At 45.4% G+C, this 26,571-nt stretch overlaps 1 protein-coding gene across 1 annotated transcript; it reads right to left on the bottom strand.

The window, feature by feature from the left end:
• Window positions 1-475: 475 nt before the first annotated feature.
• Window positions 476-22,190, bottom strand: LOC123989555 (thioredoxin-like protein 1). Its single transcript, XM_046290646.1, has 8 exons — window positions 21,951-22,190; window positions 20,867-20,963; window positions 20,462-20,635; window positions 6,710-6,832; window positions 5,291-5,360; window positions 4,885-5,057; window positions 3,546-3,650; window positions 476-1,019 (listed from the first exon to the last, which is right to left on the bottom strand). Exons 1-8 carry the CDS (start codon window positions 22,046-22,048, stop codon window positions 990-992), a joined length of 870 nt encoding a protein of 289 aa, XP_046146602.1. The 5' UTR covers window positions 22,049-22,190; the 3' UTR covers window positions 476-989.
• Window positions 22,191-26,571: the final 4,381 nt, after the last annotated feature.

The following is a 26,571-nucleotide window of genomic DNA, read 5'->3' as shown; positions in this document are numbered from 1 at the left end:
GTGTTCACAGTAGACCTGTAACTTAAAGCAGGTTTTCTGTGTTCACAGTAGACCTGTAACTTAAAGCAGGTGGTTTCTGTGTTCACAGATCTCGTGCCCTGGAAGTTGTACAGAATTTTCTTGGGTTCGGAGATTTGACTCAGCAGACCTGAAATTTGGTCAGTGCTGAAAATTTGAGGGAACATTGGGTGTCGGAGATCTCTTTTCCTTGGGTGTCGGAGATCTCTTTTCTTGGGTGTCAGAGATCTCTTTTCTTGGGTGTCGGAGATCTCTTTTCCTTGGGTGTCGGAGATCTCTTTTCCTTGGGTGTCGGAGATCTCTTTTCCTTGGGTGTCGGAGATCTCTTTTCCTTGGGTGTCGGAGATCTCTTTTCCTTGGGTGTCGGAGATCTCTTTTCCTTGTCTTTGGGAGGTGGTGTGGAGCAACCTTACTTTTTATTATATATTTTATTCAAGAGACATCAAATACCAATATATGCCTTTTTGTTTGTGTTTTTATTTACAGTGTTTGTCTGAATTACAATAAAAATGCTTGAATGAATTGTTTGAGATGCCTCATCTTGGTGATTTCACTGGCGGACATGGACTACAGCTCATAGACTTCACATCCAAAACGGCACCCTATTCCCTATATAGTGCACTACTTTAGACCAGGGCTGGCACCCTATTCCCTATATAGTGCACTACTTTAGATCTCAGACATGTCTTTGGATCCCGAATCAAAGCCTTAACTTCAGGATGGGATACCAGGTCCAAAACAAGTATTGTACTATAAAAAGGGTCCAAAAGCAGTGCACTATGAAAGGGAATATGGTGCCATTCGGGACACATGGTTGTTGGTCAGTGCTGTATTACAGTAGAGCTGACTCTGAGCCGGACCCAGCCAGCAGCCTTGGCAGACAGACAGCGATCACCACAGCAATATGGCCATTCTTCTCCTCTCCTCTCCTCTCCTCTCCTCTCCTCTCCTCTCCTCTCCTCTCCGCCGTCTCAGTGACTCTCTCCTTTCTTGCCCACAACCTAGTCAAATAAAAACACAAACCGTGTGGAGAAAAAAAGAAAAAATGCAAACAATTAAAACTATACGTTTCCATCTAATTGTTCTTGAGAATTTCATATAAATATATATATTTTTTTAAGTGTGTTTCCAACAAACAGATGTGTTGCAGAATAAAAGCAGTATGTGATGAGGTAGTGCCGACAAAATGAACTTCTCGCTGAAGTTCACACATACCGAATGACAATAAATAAGCAAATAAAACTGCAACGTTAAATAGAAAATGCGCCTACTCTGGTCTGGTCGCGGGGCCTACTCTGGTCTGGTCGCGGGGCCTACTCTGGTCTGGTCGCGGGGCCTACTCTGGTCTGGTCGCGGGGCCTACTCTGGTCTGGTCGCGGGGCCTACTCTGGTCTGGTCGCGGGGCCTACTCTGGTCTGGTCGCGGGGCCTACTCTGGTCTGGTCGCGGGGCCTACTCTGGTCTGGTCGCGGGGCCTACTCTGGTCTGGTCGCGGGGCCTACTCTGGTCTGGTCGCGGGCCTACTCTGGTCTGGTCGCGGGCCTACTCTGGTCTGGTCGCGGGCCTACTCTGGTCTGGTCGCGGGCCTACTCTGGTCTGGTCGCGGGCCTACTCTGGTCTGGTCGCGGGCCTACTCTGGTCTGGTCGCGGGCCTACTCTGGTCTGGACGCGGGCCTACTCTGGTCTGGACGCGGGCCTACTCTGGTCTGGACGCGGGCCTACTCTGGTCTGGACGCGGGCCTACTCTGGTCTGGACGCGGGCCTACTCTGGTCTGGACGCGGGCCTACTCTGGTCTGGACGCGGGCCTACTCTGGTCTGGACGCGGGCCTACTCTGGTCTGGACGCGGGCCTACTCTGGTCTGGACGCGGGCCTACTCTGGTCTGGACGCGGCCTACTCTGGTCTGGACGCGGGCCTACTCTGGTCTGGTCGCGGGCCTACTCTGGTCTGGTCGCGGGCCTACTCTGGTCTGGTCGCGGGCCTACTCTGGTCTGGACGCGGGCCTACTCTGGTCTGGTCGCGGGCCTACTCTGGTCTGGTCGCGGGCCTACTCTGGTCTGGTCGCGGGCCTACTCTGGTCTGGTCGCGGGCCTACTCTGGTCTGGTCGCGGGCCTACTCTGGTCTGGTCGCGGGCCTACTCTGGTCTGGTCGCGGGCCTACTCTGGTCTTGTCGCGGGCCTACTCTGGTCTTGTCGCGGGCCTACTCTGGTCTTGTCGCGGGCCTACTCTGGTCTTGACGCGGGCCTACTCTGGTCTTGACACGGGCCTACTCTGGTCTTGACACGGGCCTACTCTGGTCTTGACACGGGCCTACTCTGGTCTTGGCCTACTCTGGTCTTGACACGGGCCTACTCTGGTCTTGACACGGGCCTACTCTGGTCTTGACACGGGCCTACTCTGGTCTTGACACGGGCCTACTCTGGTCTTGACACGGGCCTACTCTGGTCTTGACACGGGCCTACTCTGGTCTTGACACGGGCCTACTCTGGTCTTGACACGGGCCTACTCTGGTCTTGACACGGGCCTACTCTGGTCTTGACACGGGCCTACTCTGGTCTTGTCGCGGGCCTACTCTGGTCTTGTCGCGGGCCTACTCTGGTCTTGTCGCGGGCCTACTCTGGTCTTGTCGCGGGCCTACTCTGGTCTTGACAGGGGAGCTCTAGACAACAGCTGGCAGATACAGTGCAGGAAGGCTCGTCTACATGATGACATTATGGATCAGAGAGAGAGTGGTTTTATTTGTCAAAACAGCAGTCAATCATCATGTCACCAGAATTAGACTCTCTATTTATTGGAAAGGAGCATCAAGATCACTGCACTTTCACCACCCTGTGACGTTTCTAAATTATTTATTCTGTAGCCTAATAAACTGCAGGGTTTCCCGGAGTCCTAGTGGGAGGACCACACACCATATCATTGTGACTCCCAAGTTTACTTTGATATGATGGTTAATTGTATTAATATTTTCACATTAAAAAAAAGGCATTTCACCACCATTTCTCGCATAATTAATTTTTAACGGTTGGTAGAAACTACTACCTTATAGACACAATACTCTGATAGCTGTTGGTAGAAACTACTACCTTATAGACACAATACTCTGATAGCTGTTGGTAGAAACTACTACCTTAGACACAATACTCTGATAGCTGTTGGTAGAAACTACTACCTTATAGACACAATACTCTGATAGCTGTTGGTAGAAACTACTACCTTATAGACACAATACTCTGATAGCTGTTGGTAGAAACTACTACCTTATAGACACAATACTCTGATAGCTGTTGGTAGAAACTACTACCTTATAGACACAATACTCTGATAGCTGTTGGTAGAAACTACTACCTTATAGACACAATACTCTGATAGCTGTTGGTAGAAACTACTACCTTATAGACACAATACTCTGATAGCTGTTGGTAGAAACTACTACCTTATAGACACAATACTCTGATAGCTGTTGGTAGAAACTACTACCTTATAGACACAATACTCTGATAGCTGTTGGTAGAAATGCCAGATCTTACCCGTTTGAAGTCATTCATGTTTGTTGCCTGTACAGGGGTCCCAATAAAAGTAAGGTAATTGATTTTAGTCGTCTCTTCATCCCCCTGATTGTTCTTCACAAACATCTGTTAGAACAAAACGGAAGAACCACAGATTATATCATTACAAGGGGGACAGAACCAGTAGAAACTAAAGGATGTCAACTCACGCAGGTTTAGTTGGAACCTAAATGGCAAATCAAGAAGTCTTGAAACCCACTATATGCAATAAGAGGGATTCTTTATATCACAGCTAGAGCGTAATAAACTGCAGTTGAACAGGAGAGTACCACGTTTTGCCACTAGATGGCAGCATTGTCCTATATTTACATAACTAATTACACCTGGGCAACATCTCAAGTTAAATGTGGCTTTCTCCCTCTCCTCCATCAAAAACAGTTAAAAGGAGTTTCCTGAAAGGCTATATAAACATATATATATATATATATATATATAAAACATTTTTATTCATCTGTTATTTAAGAAGAGAACATCTCTTTTTCAAGAGAGCCCTGTATACACTGCTCAAAAAAAGAAAGATCTAGGATGTGTTATTTTAGTGTTCCCTTTATTTTTTTTGCGCAGTGTATATATTAGTTACACTGGAGACAACATAACAATAAATGATATCGAAGTAGTCAGGTCTCTTTACGAAGTAGTCAGTTCTCTTTACAAAGTAGTCAGGTCTCTTTACAAAGTAGTCAGGTCTCTTTACAAAGTAGTCAGGTCTCTTTACAAAGTAGTCAGGTCTCTTTACAAAGTAGTCAGGTCTCTTTACAAAGTAGTCAGGTCTCTTTACAAAGTAGTCAGGTCTCTTTACAAAGTAGTCAGGTCTCTTTACAAAGTAGTCAGGTCTCTTTACAAAGTAGTCAGGTCTCTTTACAAAGTAGTCAGGTCTCTTTACAAAGTAGTCAGGTCTCTTTACAAAGTAGTCAGGTCTCTTTACAAAGTAGTCAGGTCTCTTTACAAAGTAGTCAGTTCTCTTTACAAAGTAGTCAGTTCTCTTTACAAAGTAGTCAGTTCTCTTTACAAAGTAGTCAGTTCTCTTTACAAAGTAGTCAGTTCTCTTTACAAAGTAGTCAGTTCTCTTTACAAAGTAGTCAGTTCTCTTTACAAAGTAGTCAGTTCTCTTTACAAAGTAGTCAGTTCTCTTTACAAAGTAGTCAGTTCTCTTTACGAAGTAGTCAGTTCTCTTTACGAAGTAGTCAGTTCTCTTTACGAAGTAGTCAGTTCTCTTTATGAACGAGCAGCGCATCGACCTTTTCTCATCGTTTAAAAAGTACATCACAAAGTAACACCTCCCAAAACAGTTGCTACTTACCGTGACGCTCTGAACGTTCTGGAACTTCACATATCTCAGCGGAATCAACCCGTCGTCCTTGAAGTCCTCCTCGGCCAGGTCCAGGGTCTGGGTGGCCTCGCTCCGCTCAGCATCGTCAAAGTCCATGGAGCGAGGAAGGTTAATGAAGATCTTCACACACTTTGGTGCCTGGGCTGTTGGGAGGGACAAATGGGACGGATGAGACAACAAGGCAACCCAAGCTGGCACGGGGAAACTCAATACGACACATGACTGTGATCGGTCCAATAAAAACGCCAACATCTACTCAATGGGCAAAGGATGATATTTCAAAGGCTTTTCCTGAATAAAATTAGACGAGTACGGGTGTTTAACTAGGGGAAACGGAGAAACATGTAGGAAACACCCGGGGAGAGTAAGGACTCACCGAAGTCAGAGGTCTGCAGCTTCATGGAGTACAGCTTGACAGGTTGGTTAAAGGCCATCGTAACGAGGAGCTGAAGAGGGTGAACATATGGGTTAACTGAGGAGTGTAAACTACACACTGACACCTAAATCTACTAAGACAGTTTAGCCTGCAGGTTGGTCTGAGGTAACAGATGGTAACCCCAGTCAGGAAGACGGTTTAGCCTGCAGGTTGGCCTGAGGTAACCCCAGTCAGGAAGACGGTTTAGCCTGCAGGTTGGCCTCAGGTAACCCCAGCCAGGAAGACGGTTTAGCCTGCAGGTTGGCCTCAGGTAACCCCAGCCAGGAAGACGGTTTAGCCTGCAGGTTGGCCTCAGGTAACCCCAGCCAGGAAGACGGTTTAGCCTACAGGTTGGCCTCAGGTAACCCCAGCCAGGAAGACGGTTTAGCCTGCAGGTTGGCCTCAGGTTGGCCTGAGGTTGGCCTGAGGTAACAGATGGTAACACCAGTCAGGAAGACGGTTTAGCCTACAGGTTGGCCTGAGGTAACCCCAGTCAGGAAGACGGTTTAGCCTACAGGTTGGCCTGAGGTAACAGATGGTAACACTCAGGTTGGCCTGAGGTAACCCCAGTCAGGAAGACGGTTTAGCCTGCAGGTTGGCCTGAGGTAACCCCAGTCAGGAAGACGGTTTAGCCTGCAGGTTGGCCTGAGGTAACAGATGGTAACACCAGTCAGGAAGACGGTTTAGCCTGCAGGTTGGCCTGAGGTAACCCCAGCCAGGAAGACAGGTTAGCCTGCAGGTTGGCCTGAGGTAACAGATGGTAACCCCAGTCAGGAAGACGGTTTAGCCTGCAGGTTGGCCTGAGGTAACCCCAGTCAGGAAGACGGTTTAGCCTGCAGGTTGGTCTGAGGTAACAGATGGTAACACCAGTCAGGAAGACGGTTTAGCCTGCAGGTTGGCCTGAGGTAACCCCAGTCAGGAAGACGGTTTAGCCTGCAGGTTGGCCTGAGGTAACAGATGGTAACACCAGTCAGGAAGACGGTTTAGCCTGCAGGTTGGCCTGAGGTAACCCCAGTCAGGAAGACGGTTTAGCCTGCAGGTTGGCCTGAGGTAACCCCAGTCAGGAAGACGGTTTAGCCTGCAGGTTGGCCTGAGGTAACCCCAGTCAGGAAGACGGTTTAGCCTGCAGGTTGGCCTGAGGTAACAGATGGTAACACCAGCCAGGAGAAGCATACATATGAAAAAGTAGCCCAACAGACAAGACATTGTTTTTCACCAGGTGAGGGATATTTTTATCCTTGTAAATATAGAAAAAGAACAACAGTTCTAAGCTGTAAAGTCTACTAGAAAGTGGCCACACTGAGGTGAACAATTTCAGCACATTCAAACGGCTCTGAACTAACGTAGGAGACGCTGACGGCGATCTATCCTCAAACTCACCTGCTCATCGCAGTCGGACTCCAGGTAGGTGGTGTCCTTGACTAAGCAGTTGTCAAAGCCGCTCTCGTCGCTCTCGTTTAGGCACTCGCAGCCGGCTTTGTTCACAAACGGCATCAGGTCCATCTTAACACACAGAATCAAAATTATTCAGACAAGGCAAGGCCCGTGTTAAGTCCACATTACAAGCCCGTGTTAAGGCCACATTACAAGGCCCGTGTTAAGGCCACATTACAAGGCCCGTGTTAAGGCCACATTACAAGCCTGTGTTAAGGCCGTGTTAAGTCCACATTACAAGGCCGTGTTAAGTCCACATTACAAGGCTGTGTTAAGTCCACATTACAAGGCCGTGTTAAGTCCACATTACAAGGCTGTGTTAAGTCCACATTACAAGGCCGTGTTAAGTCCACATTACAAGGCTTTGTTAAGTCCACATTACAAGGCCCGTGTTAAGTACACATTACAAGGCCGTGTTAAGTCCACATTACAAGGCCGTGTTAAGGCCACATTACAAGGCTGTGTTAAGTCCACATTACAAGGCCCGTGTTAAGTCCACATTACAAGGCCGTGTTAAGTCCACATTACAAGGCCCGTGTTAAGTCCACATTACAAGGCCGTGTTAAGTCCACATTACAAGCCTGTGTTAAGGCCGTGTTAAGTCCACATTACAAGGCCGTGTTAAGTCCACATTACAAGCCCGTGTTAAGGCCGTGTTAAGTCCACATTACAAGGCCGTGTTAAGGCCGTGTTAAGGCCACATTACAAGCCCGTGTTAAGTCCACATTACAAGCCCGTGTTAAGTCCACATTACAAGCCCGTGTTAAGTCCACATTACAAGGCCGTGTTAAGGCCGTGTTAAGTCCACATTACAAGGCCGTGTTAAGGCCGTGTTAAGTCCACATTACAAGGCCGTGTTAAGTCCACATTACAAGGCTTTGTTAAGTCCACATTACATTAGTGTAGTGTCAACAACGCAGCCACTGTCAGCTAGCCTACAAAGTCAACAACGCAGCCACTGCCAGCTAGCCTACTTCAGCAGTACTGTATCATTTTTAATAATTTTAGTCAATAAGATTCTTGCTACGTAAGCTTAACTTTCTGAACATTCGAGACGTGTAGTCCACTTGTCATTCCAATCTCCTTGCATTAGCGTAGCCTCTTCTGTAGCCTGTCAACTATGTGTCTGTCTATCCCTGTTCTCTCCTCTCTGCACAGACCATACAAACGCTCCACACCGCGTGGCCGCTGCCACCCTAATCTGGTGGTCCCAGCGCGCACGACCCACGTGGAGTTCCAGGTCTCCGGTAGCCTCTGGAACTGCCGATCTGCAGCCAACAAGGCAGAGTTCATCTCAGCCTATGCCTCCCTCCAGTCCCTCGACTTCTTGGCACTGACAGAAACATGGATCACCACAGATAACACTGCTACTCCTACTGCTCTCTCTTCGTCCGCCCACGTGTTCTCGCACACCCCGAGAGCTTCTGGTCAGCGGGGTGGTGGCATAGGGATCCTTCTCTCTCCCATGTGGTCATTCTCTCTTTCTCCCTTACCCATCTGTCTATCGCCTCCTTTGAATTTCATGCTGTCACAGTTACCAGCCCTTTCAAGCTTAACATCCTTATCATTTATCGCCCTCCAGGTCCCCTCGGAGAGTTCATCAATGAGCTTGATGCCTTGATAAGCTCCTTTCCTGAGGACGGCTCACCTCTCACAGTTCTGGGCGACTTTAACCTCCCCACGTCTACCTTTGACTCATTCCTCTCTGCCTCCTTCTTTCCACTCCTCTCCTCTTTGACCTCACCCTCTCACCTTCCCCCTACTCACAAGGCAGGCAATACGCTCGACCTTATCTTTACTAGATGCTGTTCTTCCACTAACCTCATTGCAACTCCTCCAAGTCTCCGACCACTACCTTGTATCCTTTTCCCTCTCGCTCTCATCCAACACTTCCCACACTGCCCCTACTCGGATGGTATCGCGCCGTCCCAACCTTCGCTCTCTCTCCCCCGCTACTCTCTCCTCTTCCATCCTATCATCTCTTCCCTCTGCTCAAACCTTCTCCAACCTATCTCCTGATTCTGCCTCCTCAACCCTCCTCTCCTCCCTTTCTGCATCCTTTGACTCTCTATGTCCCCTATCTTCCAGGCCGGCTCGGTCCTCCCCTCCCGCTCCGTGGCTTGACGACTCAATGCGAGCTCACAGAACAGGGCTCCGGAAGGCCGAGCGGAAATGGAGGAAAACTCGCCTCCCTGCGGACCTGGCATCCTTTCACTCCCTCCTCTCTACATTTTCCTCCTCTGTCTCTGCTGCTAAAGCCACTTTCTACCACTCTAAATTCCAAGCATCTGCCTCTAACCCTAGGAAGCTCTTTGCCACATTCTCCTCCCTCCTGAATCCTCCCCCCCCCCTCCCTCCCTCTCTGCAGATGACTTCGTCAACCATTTTGAAAAGAAGATCGACGACATCCGATCCTCGTTTGCTAAGTCAAACAACACCGCTGGTTCTGCTCACACTGCCCTACCCTGTGCTCTGACCTTTTCTCCCCTCTCTCTCCAGATGAAATCTCGCGTCTTGTGACGGCCGGCCGCCCAACAACCTGCCCGCTCGACCCTATCCCCTCCTCTCTTCTCCAGACCATTTCCGGAGACCTTCTCCCTTACCTCACCTCGCTCATCAACTTATCCCTGACCGCTGGCTACGTCCCTTCCGTCTTCAAGAGAGCGAGAGTTGCACCCCTTCTGAAAAAACCTACACTCGATCCCTCCGATGTCAACAACTACAGACCAGTATCCCTTCTTTCTTTTCTCTCCAAAACTCTTGAACGTGCCGTCCTTGGTCAGCTCTCCCGCTATCTCTCTCAGAATGACCTTCTTGATCCAAATCAGTCAGGTTTCAAGACTAGTCATTCAACTGAGACTGCTCTTCTCTGTATCACGGAGGCGCTCCGCACCGCTAAAGCTAACTCTCTCTCCTCTGCTCTCATCCTTCTAGACCTATCGGCTGCCTTCGATACTGTGAACCATCAGATCCTCCTCTCCACCCTCTCCGAGTTGGGCATCTCCGGCGCGGCCCACGCTTGGATTGCGTCCTACCTGACAGGTCGCTCCTACCAGGTGGCGTGGCGAGAATCTGTCTCCTCACCACGCGCTCTCACCACTGGTGTCCCCCAGGGCTCTGTTCTAGGCCCTCTCCTATTCTCGCTATACACCAAGTCACTTGGCTCTGTCATAACCTCACATGGTCTCTCCTATCATTGCTATGCAGACGACACACAATTAATCTTCTCCTTTTCCCCCTTCTGATGACCAGGTGGCGAATCGCATCTCTGCATGTCTGGCAGACATATCAGTGTGGATGACGGATCACCACCTCAAGCTGAACTTCGGCAAGACGGAGCTGCTCTTCCTCCCGGGGAAGGACTGCCCGTTCCATGATCTCGCCATCACGGTTGACAACTCCATTGTGTCCTCCTCCCAGAGCGCTAAGAACCTTGGCGTGATCCTGGACAACAAACTGTCGTTCTCAACTAACATCAAGGCGGTGGCCCGTTCCTGTAGGTTCATGCTCTACAACATCCGCAGAGTACGACCCTGCCTCACACAGGAAGCGGCGCAGGTCCTAATCCAGGCACTTGTCATCTCCCGTCTGGATTACTGCAACTCGCTGTTGGCTGGGCTCCCTGCCTGTGCCATTAAACCCCTACAACTCATCCAGAACGCCGCAGCCCGTCTAGTGTTCAACCTTCCCAAGTTCTCTCACGTCACCCCGCTCCTCCGCTCTCTCCACTGGCTTCCAGTTGAAGCTCGCATCCGCTACAAGACCATGGTGCTTGCCTACGGAGCTGTGAGGGGAACGGCACCTCAGTACCTCCAGGCTCTGATCAGGCCCTACACCCAAATAAGGGCACTGCGTTCATCCACCTCTGGCCTGCTCGCCTCCCTACCACTGAGGAAGTACAGTTCCCGCTCAGCTCAGTCAAAACTGTTCGCTGCTCTGGCTCCCCAATGGTGGAACAAACTCCCTCACGACGCCAGGACAGCGGAGTCAATCACCACCTTCCGGAGACACCTGAAACCCCACCTCTTTAAGGAACACCTAGGATAGGATAAAGTAATCCTTCTCACCCCCCCTTAAAATATTTAGATGCACTATTGTAAAGTGGTTGTTCCACTGGATGTCATAAGGTGAATGCACCAATTTGTAAGTCGCTCTGGATAAGAGCGTCTGCTAAATGACTTAAATGTAAATGTAAATGTAACAAGGCCCGTGTTAAGTACACATTACAAGGCCGTGTTAAGTCCACATTACAAGGCCGTACTAAGGCCACATTACAAGGCCCGTGTTAAGTCCACATTACAAGGCCGTGTTAAGTCCACATTACAAGGCCCGTGTTAAGGCCACATTACAAGGCTGTGTTAAGTCCACATTACAAGGCCGTGTTAAGTCCACATTACAAGCCCGTGTTAAGGCCGTGTTAAGTCCACATTACAAGGCCGTGTTAAGTCCACATTACAAGCCCGTGTTAAGGCCGTGTTAAGTCCACATTACAAGCCCGTGTTAAGGCCGTGTTAAGTCCACATTACAAGGCCGTGTTAAGGCCGTGTTAAGTCCACATTACAAGGCCGTGTTAAGGCCGTGTTAAGGCCACATTACAAGCCCGTGTTAAGTCCACATTACAAGGCCGTGTTAAGGCCGTGTTAAGGCCACATTACAAGCCCGTGTTAAGTCCACAATACAAACACAAGAGCAGCTTCACAGCGTGCAGCAGCACCGCCTGAAATGTTGACTTTGCTTTAGAGAAACGGAGTATCCTTTTGTAGTGGATGGTTTGCTCTGCTGCTGTCTCTTCTGAGATGTTTAGATTTGAGTCCTTTAGCAGATGTTCTTATCCAGAGCGACTGATGGTTTTTTAAGAGAATTCATCTTAAAAAAGATAGACATGTGGCTGTCCCACCTCGCTAAATCAGAGTGATTAGAGTCGGGACGATACCAGAATCTCAATGTCTTTTTTTTTTTACTGACAAAAAAAATGAAAACACAAAACAGACCAAACTCTTTAGTCCTTTAAAAAACCTGCTGTATGTAAAATATTGTGCTATCGCTTGGTTAAATAAATAAATATATATATACACATACATGAATGACTCTCTCTGACAACATAGTGACGTTTGTTTCCAACACGGTATTCTCCTAAAGATGTGAAATCTGTTTTGTACAGCGATACTGGTATAATCCCAGCTCTAATAGAAACGACACGTTTCCTCAATAAAGTAACTATCAGCAAAGTCAGAGCTAGTCAGAGGCCTGTCCCGAGGCCTGTCCCGAGGCCTGTCCCAAAGTACAGCCATACTGGACCCAGAATTGGCTTGGTCAGTCGTATTCACAGAACTTCTGCAGTGCGCTGTGGTACGGTCCAGAAGCTTCTGCGTTTGGCGTCCCGTCTCGGGAAGAACGGGGAAAGGAACCCGCTCTGTTATGGGACAATTCCACTGGAAACAGACTGATGCCAAAACTAATCACCAAGCCGACTGGGTGAAATAGTCTGTCGATGTTCAGACACTGAAACCTCATTTCTACTGTGAGTCGCTATCGATAAGAGCGTCTGCTAAGTGAATAAATTGTAACTTATTATATGAACATTTGGAGTCTCGGCATCATTATTTTACCGTGGAATTGCCCCCTTATACACTGAGTATACAAAACATTAGGAACACCTTCCTGATATTGAGTTTAACACCTCCTTCCCCTCCCTTTGCCCTCAGAACAGCCTTAAGTCTGGGCGTGGACTCTAAAAGGTGTCGAAAGAGTTCCACAGGGATGCTGGCCCATGTTGACTCCAATGCTTCCACAGGGACGCTGGTCCATGTTGACTACAAAGCGTTCCACAGGGACGCTGGTCCATGTTGACTCCAATGCTTCCCACAGTTGTGTCAAGTTGACTGGATGTCCATTGGGTGGTGGACCATTGTTGATACACACGGGAAACAGTTGAGTGTGAAAAACCAAGCAGAGTTGCAGTTCTTGACACAAACCGGTGCTCCTGGGAGCCTACTACTATAACATGTTCAAAGGGCACTTAAATATTTTATCTTGTCCATTCACCCTCTGAATGGCACATATACACGATCCATGTCTCAATTTGGTATTTTATTAGGATCCCCATTAGTTGTTGCAGTAGCAGCAGCTAGTCTTCCTGGGTTCCACACAAAACAGGAAACATAACACAGAATGACATTATACAGAACATCAATAGACAAGAACAGATCAAGGACAGAACGACTTTTAAAGGCCCACGTAGCCTACATATCAATGTTTACACACAAACTATCTAGGTCACATGGGGGAGAAGTGTTCTTTTATCTGTTTTTTTTAAAACCAAGTTTGCTGTTTATTTGAGCAATATGAGATGGAAGGAAGTTCCATGCAATAAGGGCTCTATATAATACTGTATGTTTTCTTGAATTTGTTCTGGATTTGGGGACGGTGAAAAGACCCCTGAGGGGCATGTCTGGTGGGATAAGTGTGTGTGTCAGAGCTGTGTGTAAGTTGACTATGCAAACATTTTGAGATTTTCAACACTCGGCTGCAGTGAAGGCTGCAGTGAAGGAGAGACTGCATGATTGACCCTCACCACCTGGGGGCGGCCCGTCAGGAAGTCCAGTACCCAGTTGCACAGGGCGGGGTCGAGACCCAGGGTCTCGAGCTTGATGACGAGCTTGGAGGGTACTATGGTGTTGAATGCCGAGCTGTAGTCGATGAACAGCATTCTCACATAGGTATTCCTCTTGTCCAGGTGGGTTAGGGCAGTGTGCAGTGTGGTTGAGATTGCATCGTCTGTGGACCTATTTGGGCGGTAAGCAAATTGGAGTGGGTCTAGGGTGTCAGGTAGGGTGGAGGTGATATGGTCCTTGACTAGTCTCTCAAAGCACTTCATGATGACGGAAGTGAGTGCTACGGGGCGGTAGTCGTTTAGCTCAGTTACCTTAGCTTTCTTGGGAACAGGAACAATGGTGGCCCTCTTGAAGCATGTGGGAACAGCAGACTGGTATAGGGATTGATTGAATATGTCCGTAAACACACCGGCCAGCTGGTCTGCGCATGCTCGGAGGGCGCGGCTGGGGATGCCGTCTGGGCCTGCAGCCTTGCGAGGGTTAACACGTTTAAATGTCTTACTCACCTCGGCTGCAGTGAAGGAGAGACTGCATGTTTCCGTTGCAGGCCGTGTCAGTGGCACTGTATTGTCCTCAAAGCGGGCAAAAAAGTTATTTAGTCTGCCTGGGAGCAAGACATCCTGGTCCGTGACTGGGCTGGATTTCATCTTGTAGTCCGTGATTGACTGTAGACCCTGCCACATGCCTCTTGTGTCTGAGCCATTGAATTGAGATTCCACTTTGTCTCTGTACTGACGCTCTTGTTTGATAGCCTTACGGAGGGAATAGCTGCACTGTTTGTATTCAGTCATGTTGCCAGACACCTTGCCCTGATTAAAAGCAGTGGTTCGCGCTTTCAGTTTCACGCGAATGCTGCCATCAATCCACGGTTTCTGGTTAGGGAATGTTTTTATCGTTGCTATGGGAACGACATCTTCGACGCACGTTCTAATGAACTCGCACACCGAATCAGCGTATTCGTCAATATTCCCATCTGACGCAATACGAAACATGTCCCAGTCCACGTGATGGAAGCAGTCTTGGAGTGTAGAGTCAGCTTGTTCTGACCAGCGTTGGACAGACCTCAGCGTGGGAGCCTCTTGTTTTAATTTCTGTCTGTAGGCAGGGATCAGCAAAATGGAGTCGTGGTCAGCTTTTCCGAAAGGGGGCGGGGCAGGGCCTTATATGCGTCGCGGAAGTTAGAGTAACAATGATCCAAGGTTTTACCACCCCTGGTTGCGCAATCGATATGCTGATAAAATTTAGGGAGTCTTGTTTTCAGATTGGCTTTGTTAAAATCCCCAGCTACAATGAATGCAGCCTCCGGATAAATGTTTTCCAGTTTGCAAAGAGTTAAATAAAGTTCGTTCAGAGCCATCGATGTGTCTGCTTGGGGGGGATATATACGGCTGTGATTATAATCGAAGAGAATTCTCTTGGAAGATAATGCGGTCTACATTTGATTGTGAGGAATTCTAAATCAGGTGAACAGAAGGATTTGAGTTCCTGTATGTTTTCTTCATCACACCATGTCCCGTTAGTCATGAGGCATACGCCCCTCCACTCTTCTTACCAGAGAGATGTTTGTTTCTGTCGGCGCGATGCGTGGAGAAACCCGTTGGCTGCACCGCCCTGGATAGCGTTTTCCCAGTAAGCCATGTCTCCGTAAAGCAGAGAACGTTGCAGTCTCTGATGTCCCTCTGGAATGCCACCCTTGCTCGGATTTCATCAACCTTGTTGTCGAGAGACTGGACATTGGCAAGAAGAATACTGGGAAGTGGTGCGCGATGTGCCCTTTTCCGGAGTCTGACCAGAACACCGCCGCGTTTCCCTCTTTTTCGGAGTCGTTTCCTTGGGTCGCTGCATGCGATCCATTCCGTTGTCCTGTTTGTAAGGCAGAACACAGGATCCGCGTCGCGGAAAACATATTCTTGGTCGTACTGATGGTGAGTTGACGCTGATCTTATATTCAGTAGTTCTTCTCGACTGTATGTAATGAAACCTAAGATGACCTGGGGTACTAATGTAAGAAATAACACGTAAAAAAACAAAAAACTGCATAGTTTCCTAGGAACGCGAAGCGAGGCGGCCATCTCAGTCGGCGCCGGCTGATCAACACGGGGGCCCCACAAGGGTGCGTTCTGAGCCCTCTCCTGTACTCCCTGTTCACCCACGACTGCGTGGCCACGCACGCCTCCAACTCAATCATCAAGTTTGCGGACGACACAACAGTGGTAGGCTTGATTACCAACAACGACGAGACGGCCTACAGGGAGGAGGTGAGGGCCCTTGGAGTGTGGTGTCAGGAAAATAACCTCACACTCAACGTCAACAAAACTAAGGAGATGATTGTGGACTTCAGGAAACAGCAGAGGGAACACCCCCCTATCCACATCGATGGAACAGTAGTGGAGAGGGTAGCTAGTTTTAAGTTCCTCGGCATACACATCACAGACAAACTGAATTGGTCCACTCACACTGACAGCGTCGTGAAGAAGGCGCAGCAGCGCCTATTCAACCTCAGGAGGCTGAAAAAATTCGGCTTGTCACCAAAAGCACTCACAAACTTCTACAGATGCTCAATCGAGAGCATCCTGGCGGGCTGTATCACCGCCTGGTACGGCAACTGCTCCGCCCTCAACCGTAAGGCTCTCCAGAGGGTAGTGAGGACTGCACAACGCATCACCGGGGGCAAACTACCTGCCCTCCAGGACACCTACACCACCCGTTGTTACAGGAAGGCCATAAAGATCATCAAGGACATCAACCACCCGAACCACTGCCTGTTCACCCCGCTATCATCCAGAAGGCGAGGTCAGTACAGGTGCATCAAAGCTGGGACCGAGAGACTGAAAAACAGCTTCTATCTCAAGGCCATCAGACTGTTAAATAGCCACCACTAACATTGAGTGGCTGCTGCCAACACACTGTCATTGACACTGACCCAACTCCAGCCATTTTAATAATGGGAATTGATGGGAAATGATGTAAATATATCACTAGCCACTTTAAACAATGCTACCTTATATAATGTTACTTACCCTACATTATTCATCTCATATGCATATGTATATACTGTACTCTACAACATCGACTGCATCCTTATGTAACACATGTATCACTAGCCACTTTAACTATGCCACTTTGTTTACTTTGTCTACACACTCATCTCATATGTATATACTGTACTCGATACCATCTACTGTATGCTGCTCTGTACCATCACTCATTCATATATCCTTATGTACATGTTCCTTATCCCCTTACACTGTGTATAAGACAGTAGTTTTGGAATTGTTAGTTAGATTACTTGTTGGTTATCACTGCATTGTCGGAACTAGAAGCACAAGCATTTCGCTACACTCGCATTAACATCTGCTAACCATGTGTATGTGACAAATAAAATTTGATTTGATTTGATTTGATTTGATATAAAAAAGAAGAAGAAGTGATGCAGTCAGTCTCTCCTCAACTCTCAGCCAAGAGAGACTGACTGTATAGTATTTATATCAGCCCTCTGATTACAATGAAGAGCTAAACGTGCCTCTGTTCTGGACCAGCTGCAGCTTAACTAGGTCTTTCCTTGCAGCACAGGACCAATTCCCCTTCATCTGGGGGAGGCGGCAGTGTAGCCTAGTGGTTAGAGCGTTGGACTAGTAACCGAAGGCCGCCATTGAAAATAGAATTTGTTCTTAACTGACTTGCCTCGTTAAATAAAAGGTAAAAAGAAATAAATCTACATTGCTTGAAGTGGATTTAACAGGTGACATCAATAAGGGATCATAGCTTTCACCTGTGTAACCTGGCGGGTAGGAGCGTTGGACTAGTAACCGAAAGGTTGCTGGATGAAATCCCCAAGCTGACAAGGTAAAAAATCTGCCCCTGGTCCTCGATGGGATAATTTCTTTGTAGAAGGACTGAAAAGCTCAGTTCTAGTTACTTTTTAAAAAGTACATTCTACTCTAAAAACGAATTGAGAAAAAAAGTATATAGAATATAATTTCCACCTCCAGTAATGAGCCCAAAAACATACTGGTTAAAAAAAAATGTTACAATAATTTTCTTAAAATATTGGATCACCTAGCCTATGGTCTTATATGATTAGATGTGCTATTAGCAATTAGCATTATTACCTGTAGCCCAACTGATGAAACATAGTGGCTATAAAATGTACATAGGCTGAAGCATTGGGGCTTGTCCATCTGCATTCACCCTATTGGACACAGCATCCTGACTGTTATTAAAGCTTCAATATGTGTCGTTTTGTTGTGGGATCCTGACCAAATTCACATAGAAGCGTGAGTTATAGATCTGTCACTCTCATTGAAAGCAAGTCTAAGAAGCGGTAGATCTGTTCTATATGCACTATTTCTATGCTTCCCGTTCTAAAGTTCTCTTTTTGCGTCTTTTCAAACAAGTCAGTTCGTCAAATTTCTGCCCTGCTAGAGCTGCCCCCCCCCCTCCAGTCAGCTGTGTTATTGTGAAGTTGAAACATCTTATTGTGTCATTGACTGTATGTTTTTTTAATGTATAACCCTGTGTTGTTGTATGTGTCGAACTGCTTTGCTTTATCTTGGCCAGGTCGCAGTTGTAAATGAGAACTTGTTCTCAACTTGCCTACCTGGCTAAATAAAGGTGATCTGGTCTACCTGGTTAAATAAAGGTGATCTGGTCTACCTGGTTAAATAAAGGTGATCTGGTCTACCTGGTTAAATAAAGGTGATCTGGTCTACCTGGTTAAATAAAGGTGATCTGGTCTACCTGGCTAAATAAAGGTGATCTGGTCTACCTGGTTAAATAAAGGTGATCTGGTCTACCTGGTTAAATAAAGGTGATCTGGTCTACCTGGTTAAATAAAGGTGATCTGGTCTACCTGGCTAAATAAAGGTGATCTGGTCTACCTGGCTAAATAAAGGTGATCTGGCCTACCTGGCTAAATAAAGGTGATCTGGCCTACCTGGTTAAATAAAGGTGATCTGGCCTACCTGGTTAAATAAAGGTGATCTGGTCTACCTGGTTAAATAAAGGTGATCTGGTCTACCTGGTTAAATAAAGGTGATCTGGTCTACCTGGTTAAATAAAGGTGATCTGGTCTACCTGGTTAAATAAAGGTGATCTGGTCTACCTGGTTAAATAAAGGTGAAATACATTTTTCAAAAATAAAAAAAATAGGAGCAACAGCTCAGCCACGAAGTAGTAGGCCACAGAAGCTCACAGAACGCAACCGACGAGCTTCTTAGTCATGCTTTCAATGAGAATGACAGATCTATAAAACACATTTCTATGTTTACCCCCCAATAAAAGGGTACACATAATTAAAGCCTAAAACATAATTAAAGCCTAAAACGTTAACCTAAGATGTCAGATCACGAAACACAAGTTCAAACACATTTTTATCTAACCAAATGATTAGTTGGCCTGCAAAAATAGTTTTTCAATTTTAAAACGCACAGAAAGAAATTCTATATTGTTCCATCACAGGAATGACCATCTTCAGAGAATGTTTTTGTAATATATCTACAGATCATCTCTGTCTGGAGCACATAAAGCAGCAGTAACAGAATGCGGATCAGGGAGCCAAATGAAACAGCTCTTTCAAAGACGTGATTCGGGTTCCTGACGTTCACCAACAACAAGAGCCTTTAGTGGTGCACAAATGGCCAGCAATGTTGCCTCTAAGCCATTCTTGAAACTCTGGTTGTCATTGTATTTGTAAGATGATCCCAGAATTGAAGGAGCAGAGAAATAAACGTTGTAGAAAGAAAGGGGAAACTGGGATGCCCCCCTCCAAAACTGACTTCAAAAGAGTTTTTCCCGTAATTGCATTAACAATTGTTGTACATTGACTGCTGGTGAGAACACATGTCTCCCACGCTATGGGTCTCACAACTTGAATGTGAGCGGAGAGGAATATTTAAGAGTATATTAATTTACCTTGCATTGAACACAACAACAAGCCAACTAGGTAAATAAATTAACTATTTTACTACGAGGTTGTCTGATTTTGTTTTAATAACATTACAAAAATAGTAGCACTTGCAAGTAATCCATCCACCTGACAGGTGTGGGATATCAAGAAGCTGTTTAAAACAGCATGATTATTACACAGGTGCACCTTGTGCTGGGAAGAAGGCCACTAAATGTGCAGCTTTGTCACACAACACAATGCCACAGATGTCTCAAGTTGAGAGAGAGTGCAATTGGCATGCTGACTATATGAATGAGCTTTTGCCAGATAACTGAATGTTAATTTCTCTACGTTAAACCTCCAACGTTGTTTTAGAGAACATGGCAGTACGTCCAACCAGTCTCACAACTGCAGACCATGTGTAACCATGCCAACCCGGGACCTCCACATCCAGCTTCTTCACCTGATCGTCTGAGACCAGCCACCTGGACAGCTGATGAAACTGAGGAGCATTTATGTCTGTAGTAATAAAGCCCTTTTCTGGGGAAAAACTCATTCTGATTGGCTGGTCCAGGCTACCCAGAGGGCGGGCCTGGCTCCCAAGTGGGTGGGTCTATGCCCTCCCATGGCTCCACCACGGCCCAGTCATGTGAAATCCATAGATTATGGCCTAATGAATTTATTTCAATTGACTGAGTTCCTCATATGAACTGTAACTCAGTGAAATTGTCGCATTTATATTTTTGTTCAGTATACTTTGCCATTCCTTTTTTTTACTTTAGTTTATTTGGTATTTATTTTCGTAACTCTTCTTGAACTACACTGTTGGTTAAGGGCTTGTAAGTAAAGCATTTCACAGTAAGGTTCTACACTTGTTGTATTCAGCGCATGTGACTAAATAAAGTTTGATTTGATTTTAATATATTTATTAATTTGGAAATATATGTATAAGGCTATGCCATCTCCAAACCAGTCAAGACACCCTGGAGATGTGAATTGCTACTCTGAACTCAGACAAATCTCTCCAGAATGCATAAGAAGGAAATCTGTTGCAGTGACTGACAACTTTGACCCCTTGCTTCAGTTATTCACAGAAGTTTAAAATAGACAAAAAAAATGTCTGAGTGATATGAATTCATCATATACTCACATATCCCTTGGGAATGTCTGAGTGATACCAATTTATCATATACTCACATATCCCTTGGGAATGTCTGAGTCCTCGTTGCTTCCAGGGTCGTTTTCTACATGCTGCTTGATCTTCTCCTCTAGTCCTGAGGCATCTGCACCCTGATACAGGTCGACGCGCACTTTGTTACGGAAAAACAAAAACGTTGGCGTGGCAGAGATGTTGTTGGCGGCAGCCGTTGCCTGAGAGAGAGAGAAAAAAAAAGGGAGATTGACATTGAAGTCACATGCCTAACCCCACACACACTAGATTTCTTCATCTGTATTGCTCAATGAATGACATGAGGAGGTTGACATGTTTGTTTTTTACAGCGTCTCCTATGACAACAACAACAACATAATGGAGTACCTGGTGTTTTGATTATGATACAGTAGGATGTATTATTAAAACTCTTTAGGCAAAAAGAACCTCACCTGACAGACGTGTACATCGACTTCAAGGAAAACCACGTGTGGGTACTTGTTACTCAACATGTTGAAAGCGGGGGATATTCTGACACAGGGTCGACACCTGGGGAGAGAAGGAGTTTATTAGGAAGCTGGTATTGTCGCGACTGCTGTTGTTATTGTTATTTTTGACGTTAGCGATCATCAAAACGGGCTGTTTATGAACAAAACTAGAACTAAAAAGTTGTAAGCCATACACGTGGATTAACTAAAGCTAAAATAGTAGTTAGGTACGTGTTCTTCACCCCGGGGTGTATTCCTTCAGGCTTTTTTTGTTGCAAAACGTTTCTTAAACGGAAACAAACAAAACGTGCCTACCTGGGGTGTATTCATTACGTTTTGTTCTGTTTACCGGAAACAAACAGAACAATACGTGGAGGGGCCTACATGATTTTGTCCAATAGAAACTCTTGTTTTTTGCGTTTTCCGTTTGGAGTAAACGGTGTTTGTTGCACGTTTTGGAACAGAGGATTTTTTCCCCCCCAGAATGTGCGTGAATGAATACACCCCTGAATTTGTCCAATATAAACTATCGTTTCAGTTTGTAACTGTTTTGGCGGAATGAATACACCCCCCGGCTAGTTAAAAGATGTGTCCCCCCCTTTCACTGGGAAATTCATTGTAGATGCCTATCAAAACCAACACATAACTGCCATTGTTGTACCACAAAGTATACAGAAAACATTTCACTCTATTGCTCAGTAATTGTCAGACTACTGGGTTGCCAAGTACCGCAGTTACTCTGTGGAGTTAGCTTAAACATGCTATCTTAGCCTGTCTGATATTGCTAAGTCATAGCTGGCTAAAGCTAACCACCGTTAGCTAGTTAGCCAACGTTGGCGTAGCTAACAGCGTGGTGTTGTAGCCGAGTTATTTTCTCACGCTTTTGAGTAGATTCCTTTGAAAGTATTCCCGATACACTACGAAAACCCGAAACCAGTTGACCTCCTAGGTAATTATACATTTGCCAATGAAATTGGATCACCCACTTCAGTTTAGATCCGGTCTAAGCATGCTAGCCAAGGCCTTGGGAATATATTTTGAACCTTACCCTGCCATTGTGAACTTCACTACGGCAAGTCTCGAACCGGCGGCTGTTAATTCAGGTTGAAATTCTGAATCATTCCCGATTACTTTTACCCCGACCATTTTTACAGAATACAACTGTAAATGTAGTATTTTATTTACGTCCGATTATAATAGAAAACTGTATAGACACACTGTCCAAAACTCAACTCCTCTCTCGAATCGAAACACTTTCCTGAGTTCCTTGACGAAAGTTGGCCAGTAACCAATGAAAACCAAGCAGGGTGTGGTCAACTTGACTCCGCAGCTCGAATAAGTACTGATCCGAGGTCTGATTTAAAAACCGTAAAGGGTAGTTTAACGATGACATATTTTCACATTCCATCTGACCCAGAAACACATTGAATATGGACACAACATTTAGAGAAAACATTCAGATAGAATGTCCCACACGAGACTTGTCATTCAAAAATGAACGGATTAATGGATTTTTAATTTAAATTTTTGTTATTTATTTGATCTTTTTTTATTTTTTTATTTGATATTATTTTTGTTATTTATTTGATATTATTTTTGTTATTTATTTTTATTATTATTTTTTGTTTTTTTTTGTTATTTCATAGTCTCTCAGTCAACACAGCCAGCTGAGCAACTGTATTTCTTCCCATAGCATAGCCAGTTAACCTAGTTAGCTTAAAAGCTAAGCTGCAACAACACATCTCTACAGTGGCTTTTGATAACTGTCCAAGATGAAGGTGTCAAAAATACTAATTTCACTTGTATTTTTAACAAATGTTTTCGTGAATTTGAGAGCAATGGGTAAGTAGACATAGCCAACTAGCTAACTTTCTGTCATTAAAAAAAAAAACTGTAAATGATGTCTTTGAGAGACAAGTGTTTATTTTTTGAACAAATATTTATGTTTTTAACTACATTTAAAAAATTGATGAAGCGCAGTCATATTCAGTTCCTGATTTGGTCAACAAGTTTATTTTGACGTGTGAAATAGTGTTAGTTGAGGTGAATCTTTGTTTCTATGTTTGGGTCTTTGCAAAGACAAAGCTAACATTAGCTTTACCATGTCAAAGCATTGTAATTGTATTCTAACAGATCCTCCGAAAACAACCGACTCCAAAGACTCAGGTGGTAAGTTGACTTTTGACTCTGGCTAGTTAGCTATTTAGTGGAGGCTGGTGGGAGGACCAATAGGAATAGCTGGAATGGAATCAATGGAACGGAGTCAAGCAATTGGTTTCATTTACATTTACATTTAAGTCATTTAGCATGTGTTTGATCTATTTGATTCCATTCCAACCATTAATGAGCCTGTCCTCCTATAGCACCTCCCACCAGCCTCCACTGATAGCTATGTATTTTGACCATCAAAGGCCCTTACACATTTGGTTTGACCTTGAGACTTTTCGAGGTCATGATAGGGTTAAATAGTGTCTCATGTTCGGGGTATATATTTCACATACATTGAAATGAATGACCAATGAACAACAGGGAGAATTTTAAAGAGCAATGCCTTCAGTCACCATCCTGCATTGTTCAAAAGTTGTTCAGTGTCATACCAAATATCCATCATGGTTTTGGTTTCACAGACTCAAGGGTCCAAGAATTGAAGAAGAGGTGGCAAGGAGAAAGACAGGAGTTTTTGAAATTCCCTTGTTTCCTTAAAAAGAATCCTGCAACGAATGTAAAAGGAAAGCAAGCCAGTGAAGTAAGTTATTTCTAGGGTATCTTTGTTATGAATTAAGCTATTTTAAAACATGATTCTGGTGGGGATTTCTTATATTGTCATTAATTATGGGGCATCACCATTTTAAAATGCTTCATCACTTAGAAAACACTTCGTTTTTTCCCCCCTTTTTCAAATTAGGCCCAATACACACTTAATTTGTAGTCTTTGCTCACTCTGATTAGCGGCTTACTTAGCCGGGTTCACTAGATTTTACTGGTACATTTATGAGAAGAAGAAAAAAAGGAACCTGCACACTGCTCTTGCTACTATCACTGCTCTTTATTTACGTTTAACGAAATATAACCATGTGCATTTCAGAAATATTCTTATAAAGTGTGAACAAAAAAGTATTAAACACGTCTGTATAACGTCTGTATAACGTGTATAGAAACGAACAGAAATACTCTATTCCAGGGGGACAGCTTCCATCCTGAGCCATTAAAAAGAGGACTTCCAAGACGTCCGTTTTTCAGACTGAGCCGTATATGCCACTCCACAGAGGAGTATCTAGACAAAGAAGCGGAGATGAGCAATAGGTTTCTAAGAAGAGGCTACTCTCCACAATGTGTGAATGAAGCTCTTCATTTGGCATTAGGGAAAACACGAGATGTACTGTAAACAAAAGAATACCCACTAAAGCTAAAGAACACGCTGTATTGTGGATTTAATTTTGTTCACGACCCCATACACTTTGAACTCGCGTAAAGTGGGAGATGCTGTCAAGAAACCCTGGTATGTTTTATCATCGGACCCAGCTTTGCCAGCTGAATTTAAGAATCCACAATTTATTGTACGTATAAGTGGTCGCAATTTACGCAATAAATTGGTCCATGCCAACTGCCAACCACATAAGAAAACGAGCCAGGCTCTTTCATGCCCTCTTCCAAATGGTAGCTATAAATGCAGAGGTCGCGCACAGTGCAACAATATGATGAAGTGTGAATATTTCTCCCACGTACAGGAAACGATTCCAAATTAAATTACATTTCTACCTTTAGAATTTGTGGCATAAAGAAAGTTAAGATATCAGACAGGGGGAGGTGATATTAATAACACTCTGAGTAAAAGGGAATGTTTTGGGATTTTCACCCTCCAGACATTATTTCCTAAAGGTCTTAATGATGAAACGCCTATGTATGTTATGTTGTAAATGTCAACATGAATTAATGCCACCATTTCAGATTACTTTGACATTTTTCTTGCGCTGTTCCCAATGATTTATAAAAACTTGCTTGATGGGTCGATGTCCTCATTGTGGTTTTACAGACGTATTTAATATGTTTTATGTACACACTTTATTTGAATAATTATGAAATGAACATTGTTATATTTGGTAACACTTACTTATTTTCCCTCGACTCCAACCCCCATTCGATACATTGAACGAATGTGGGTGGAGCTATGTATGCATAACGGTGCTAATACATTTTTTTGAAACTCACAAAAACTCTGACTAAGGCCTTGAGGTCGATACATAATAAAGGGCAGTGATACTAACCAGAGCAGTGGTACTAACCAGAGCAGTGATACTAACCAGTGGTACTAACCAGTGGTACTAACCAGAGCAGTGGTACTAACCAGTGGTACTAACCAGAGCAGTGGTACTAACCAGTGGTACTAACCAGTGGTACTAACCAGAGCAGTCATACTAACCAGTGGTACTAACCAGAGCAGTGGTACTAACCAGTGGTACTAACCAGAGCAGTGGTACTAACCAGTGATATTAACCAGAGCAGTGGTACTAACCAGTGGTACTAACCAGTGATACTAGCCAGAGCAGTGGTACTAACCAGAGCAGTGGTACTAACCAGAGCAGTGATACTAACCAGAGCAGTGATACTAACCAGAGCAGTGGTACTAACCAGAGCAGTGATACTAACCAGAGCAGTGGTACTAACCAGAGCAGTGGTACTAACCAGAGCAGTGATACTAACCAGAGCAGTGATACTAACCAGAGCAGTGATACTAGCCAGAGCAGTGATACTAGTCAGAGTAGTGACACTAGCCAGAGCAGTGATACTAGCAGTGGTACTAACCAGAGCAGTGATACTAACCAGAGCAGTGATACTAGCCAGAGCAGTGATACTAGCAGTGGTACTAACCAGAGCAGTGATACTAGCAGTGGTACTAACCAGAGCAGTGATACTAGCAGTGGTACTAACCAGAGCAGTGATACTAGCAGTGATACTAGCCAGAGCAGTGATTCTAGCCAGAGCTGTGATACTAGCAGTGGTACTAACCAGAGCTGTGATACTAGCAGTGGTACTAACCAGAGCAGTGATACTAGCAGTGGTACTAACCAGAGCAGTGATTCTAGCCAGAGCAGCGATACTAGCAGTAGTACTAACCAGAGCAGTGATTCTAGCCAGAGCAGCGATACTAGCAGTGATACTAACCAGAGCAGTGATTCTAGCAGTAGTACTAACCAGAGCTGTGGTACTAACCAGAGCAGCGATACTAGCAGTGATACTAACCAGAGCAGTGATACTAGCAGTAGTACTAACCAGAGCTGTGGTACTAACCAGAGCAGCGATACTAGCAGTAGTACTATCCAGAGCAGTGGTACTAACCAGAGCAGTGGTACTATCCAGAGCAGTGGTACTATCCAGAACAGTGGTACTAACCAGAGCAGCGATACTAGCAGTGATACTACCCAGAGCAGCGATACTAGCAGTGATACTAGCCAGCGCAGTGGTACTAGCCAGAGCAGTGATACTAGCAGTGATACTAGCCAGAGCAGTGGTACTAGCAGTGGTACTAACCAGAGCAGTGATACTAGCAGTGATACTAGCAGTGATACTAGCAGTGATACTAGCAGTGATACTAGCCAGAGCAGTGGTACTAGCAGTGATACTAGCAGTGGTACTAGCAGTGGTACTAATCAGAGCAGTGATACTAGCAG

Source organism: Oncorhynchus gorbuscha, linkage group LG11, assembly GCF_021184085.1.
Source record: "Oncorhynchus gorbuscha isolate QuinsamMale2020 ecotype Even-year linkage group LG11, OgorEven_v1.0, whole genome shotgun sequence".
NCBI classification, from domain to species: domain Eukaryota; kingdom Metazoa; phylum Chordata; class Actinopteri; order Salmoniformes; family Salmonidae; genus Oncorhynchus; species Oncorhynchus gorbuscha.
This window is presented reverse-complemented; position numbering and strand designations above follow the sequence as displayed.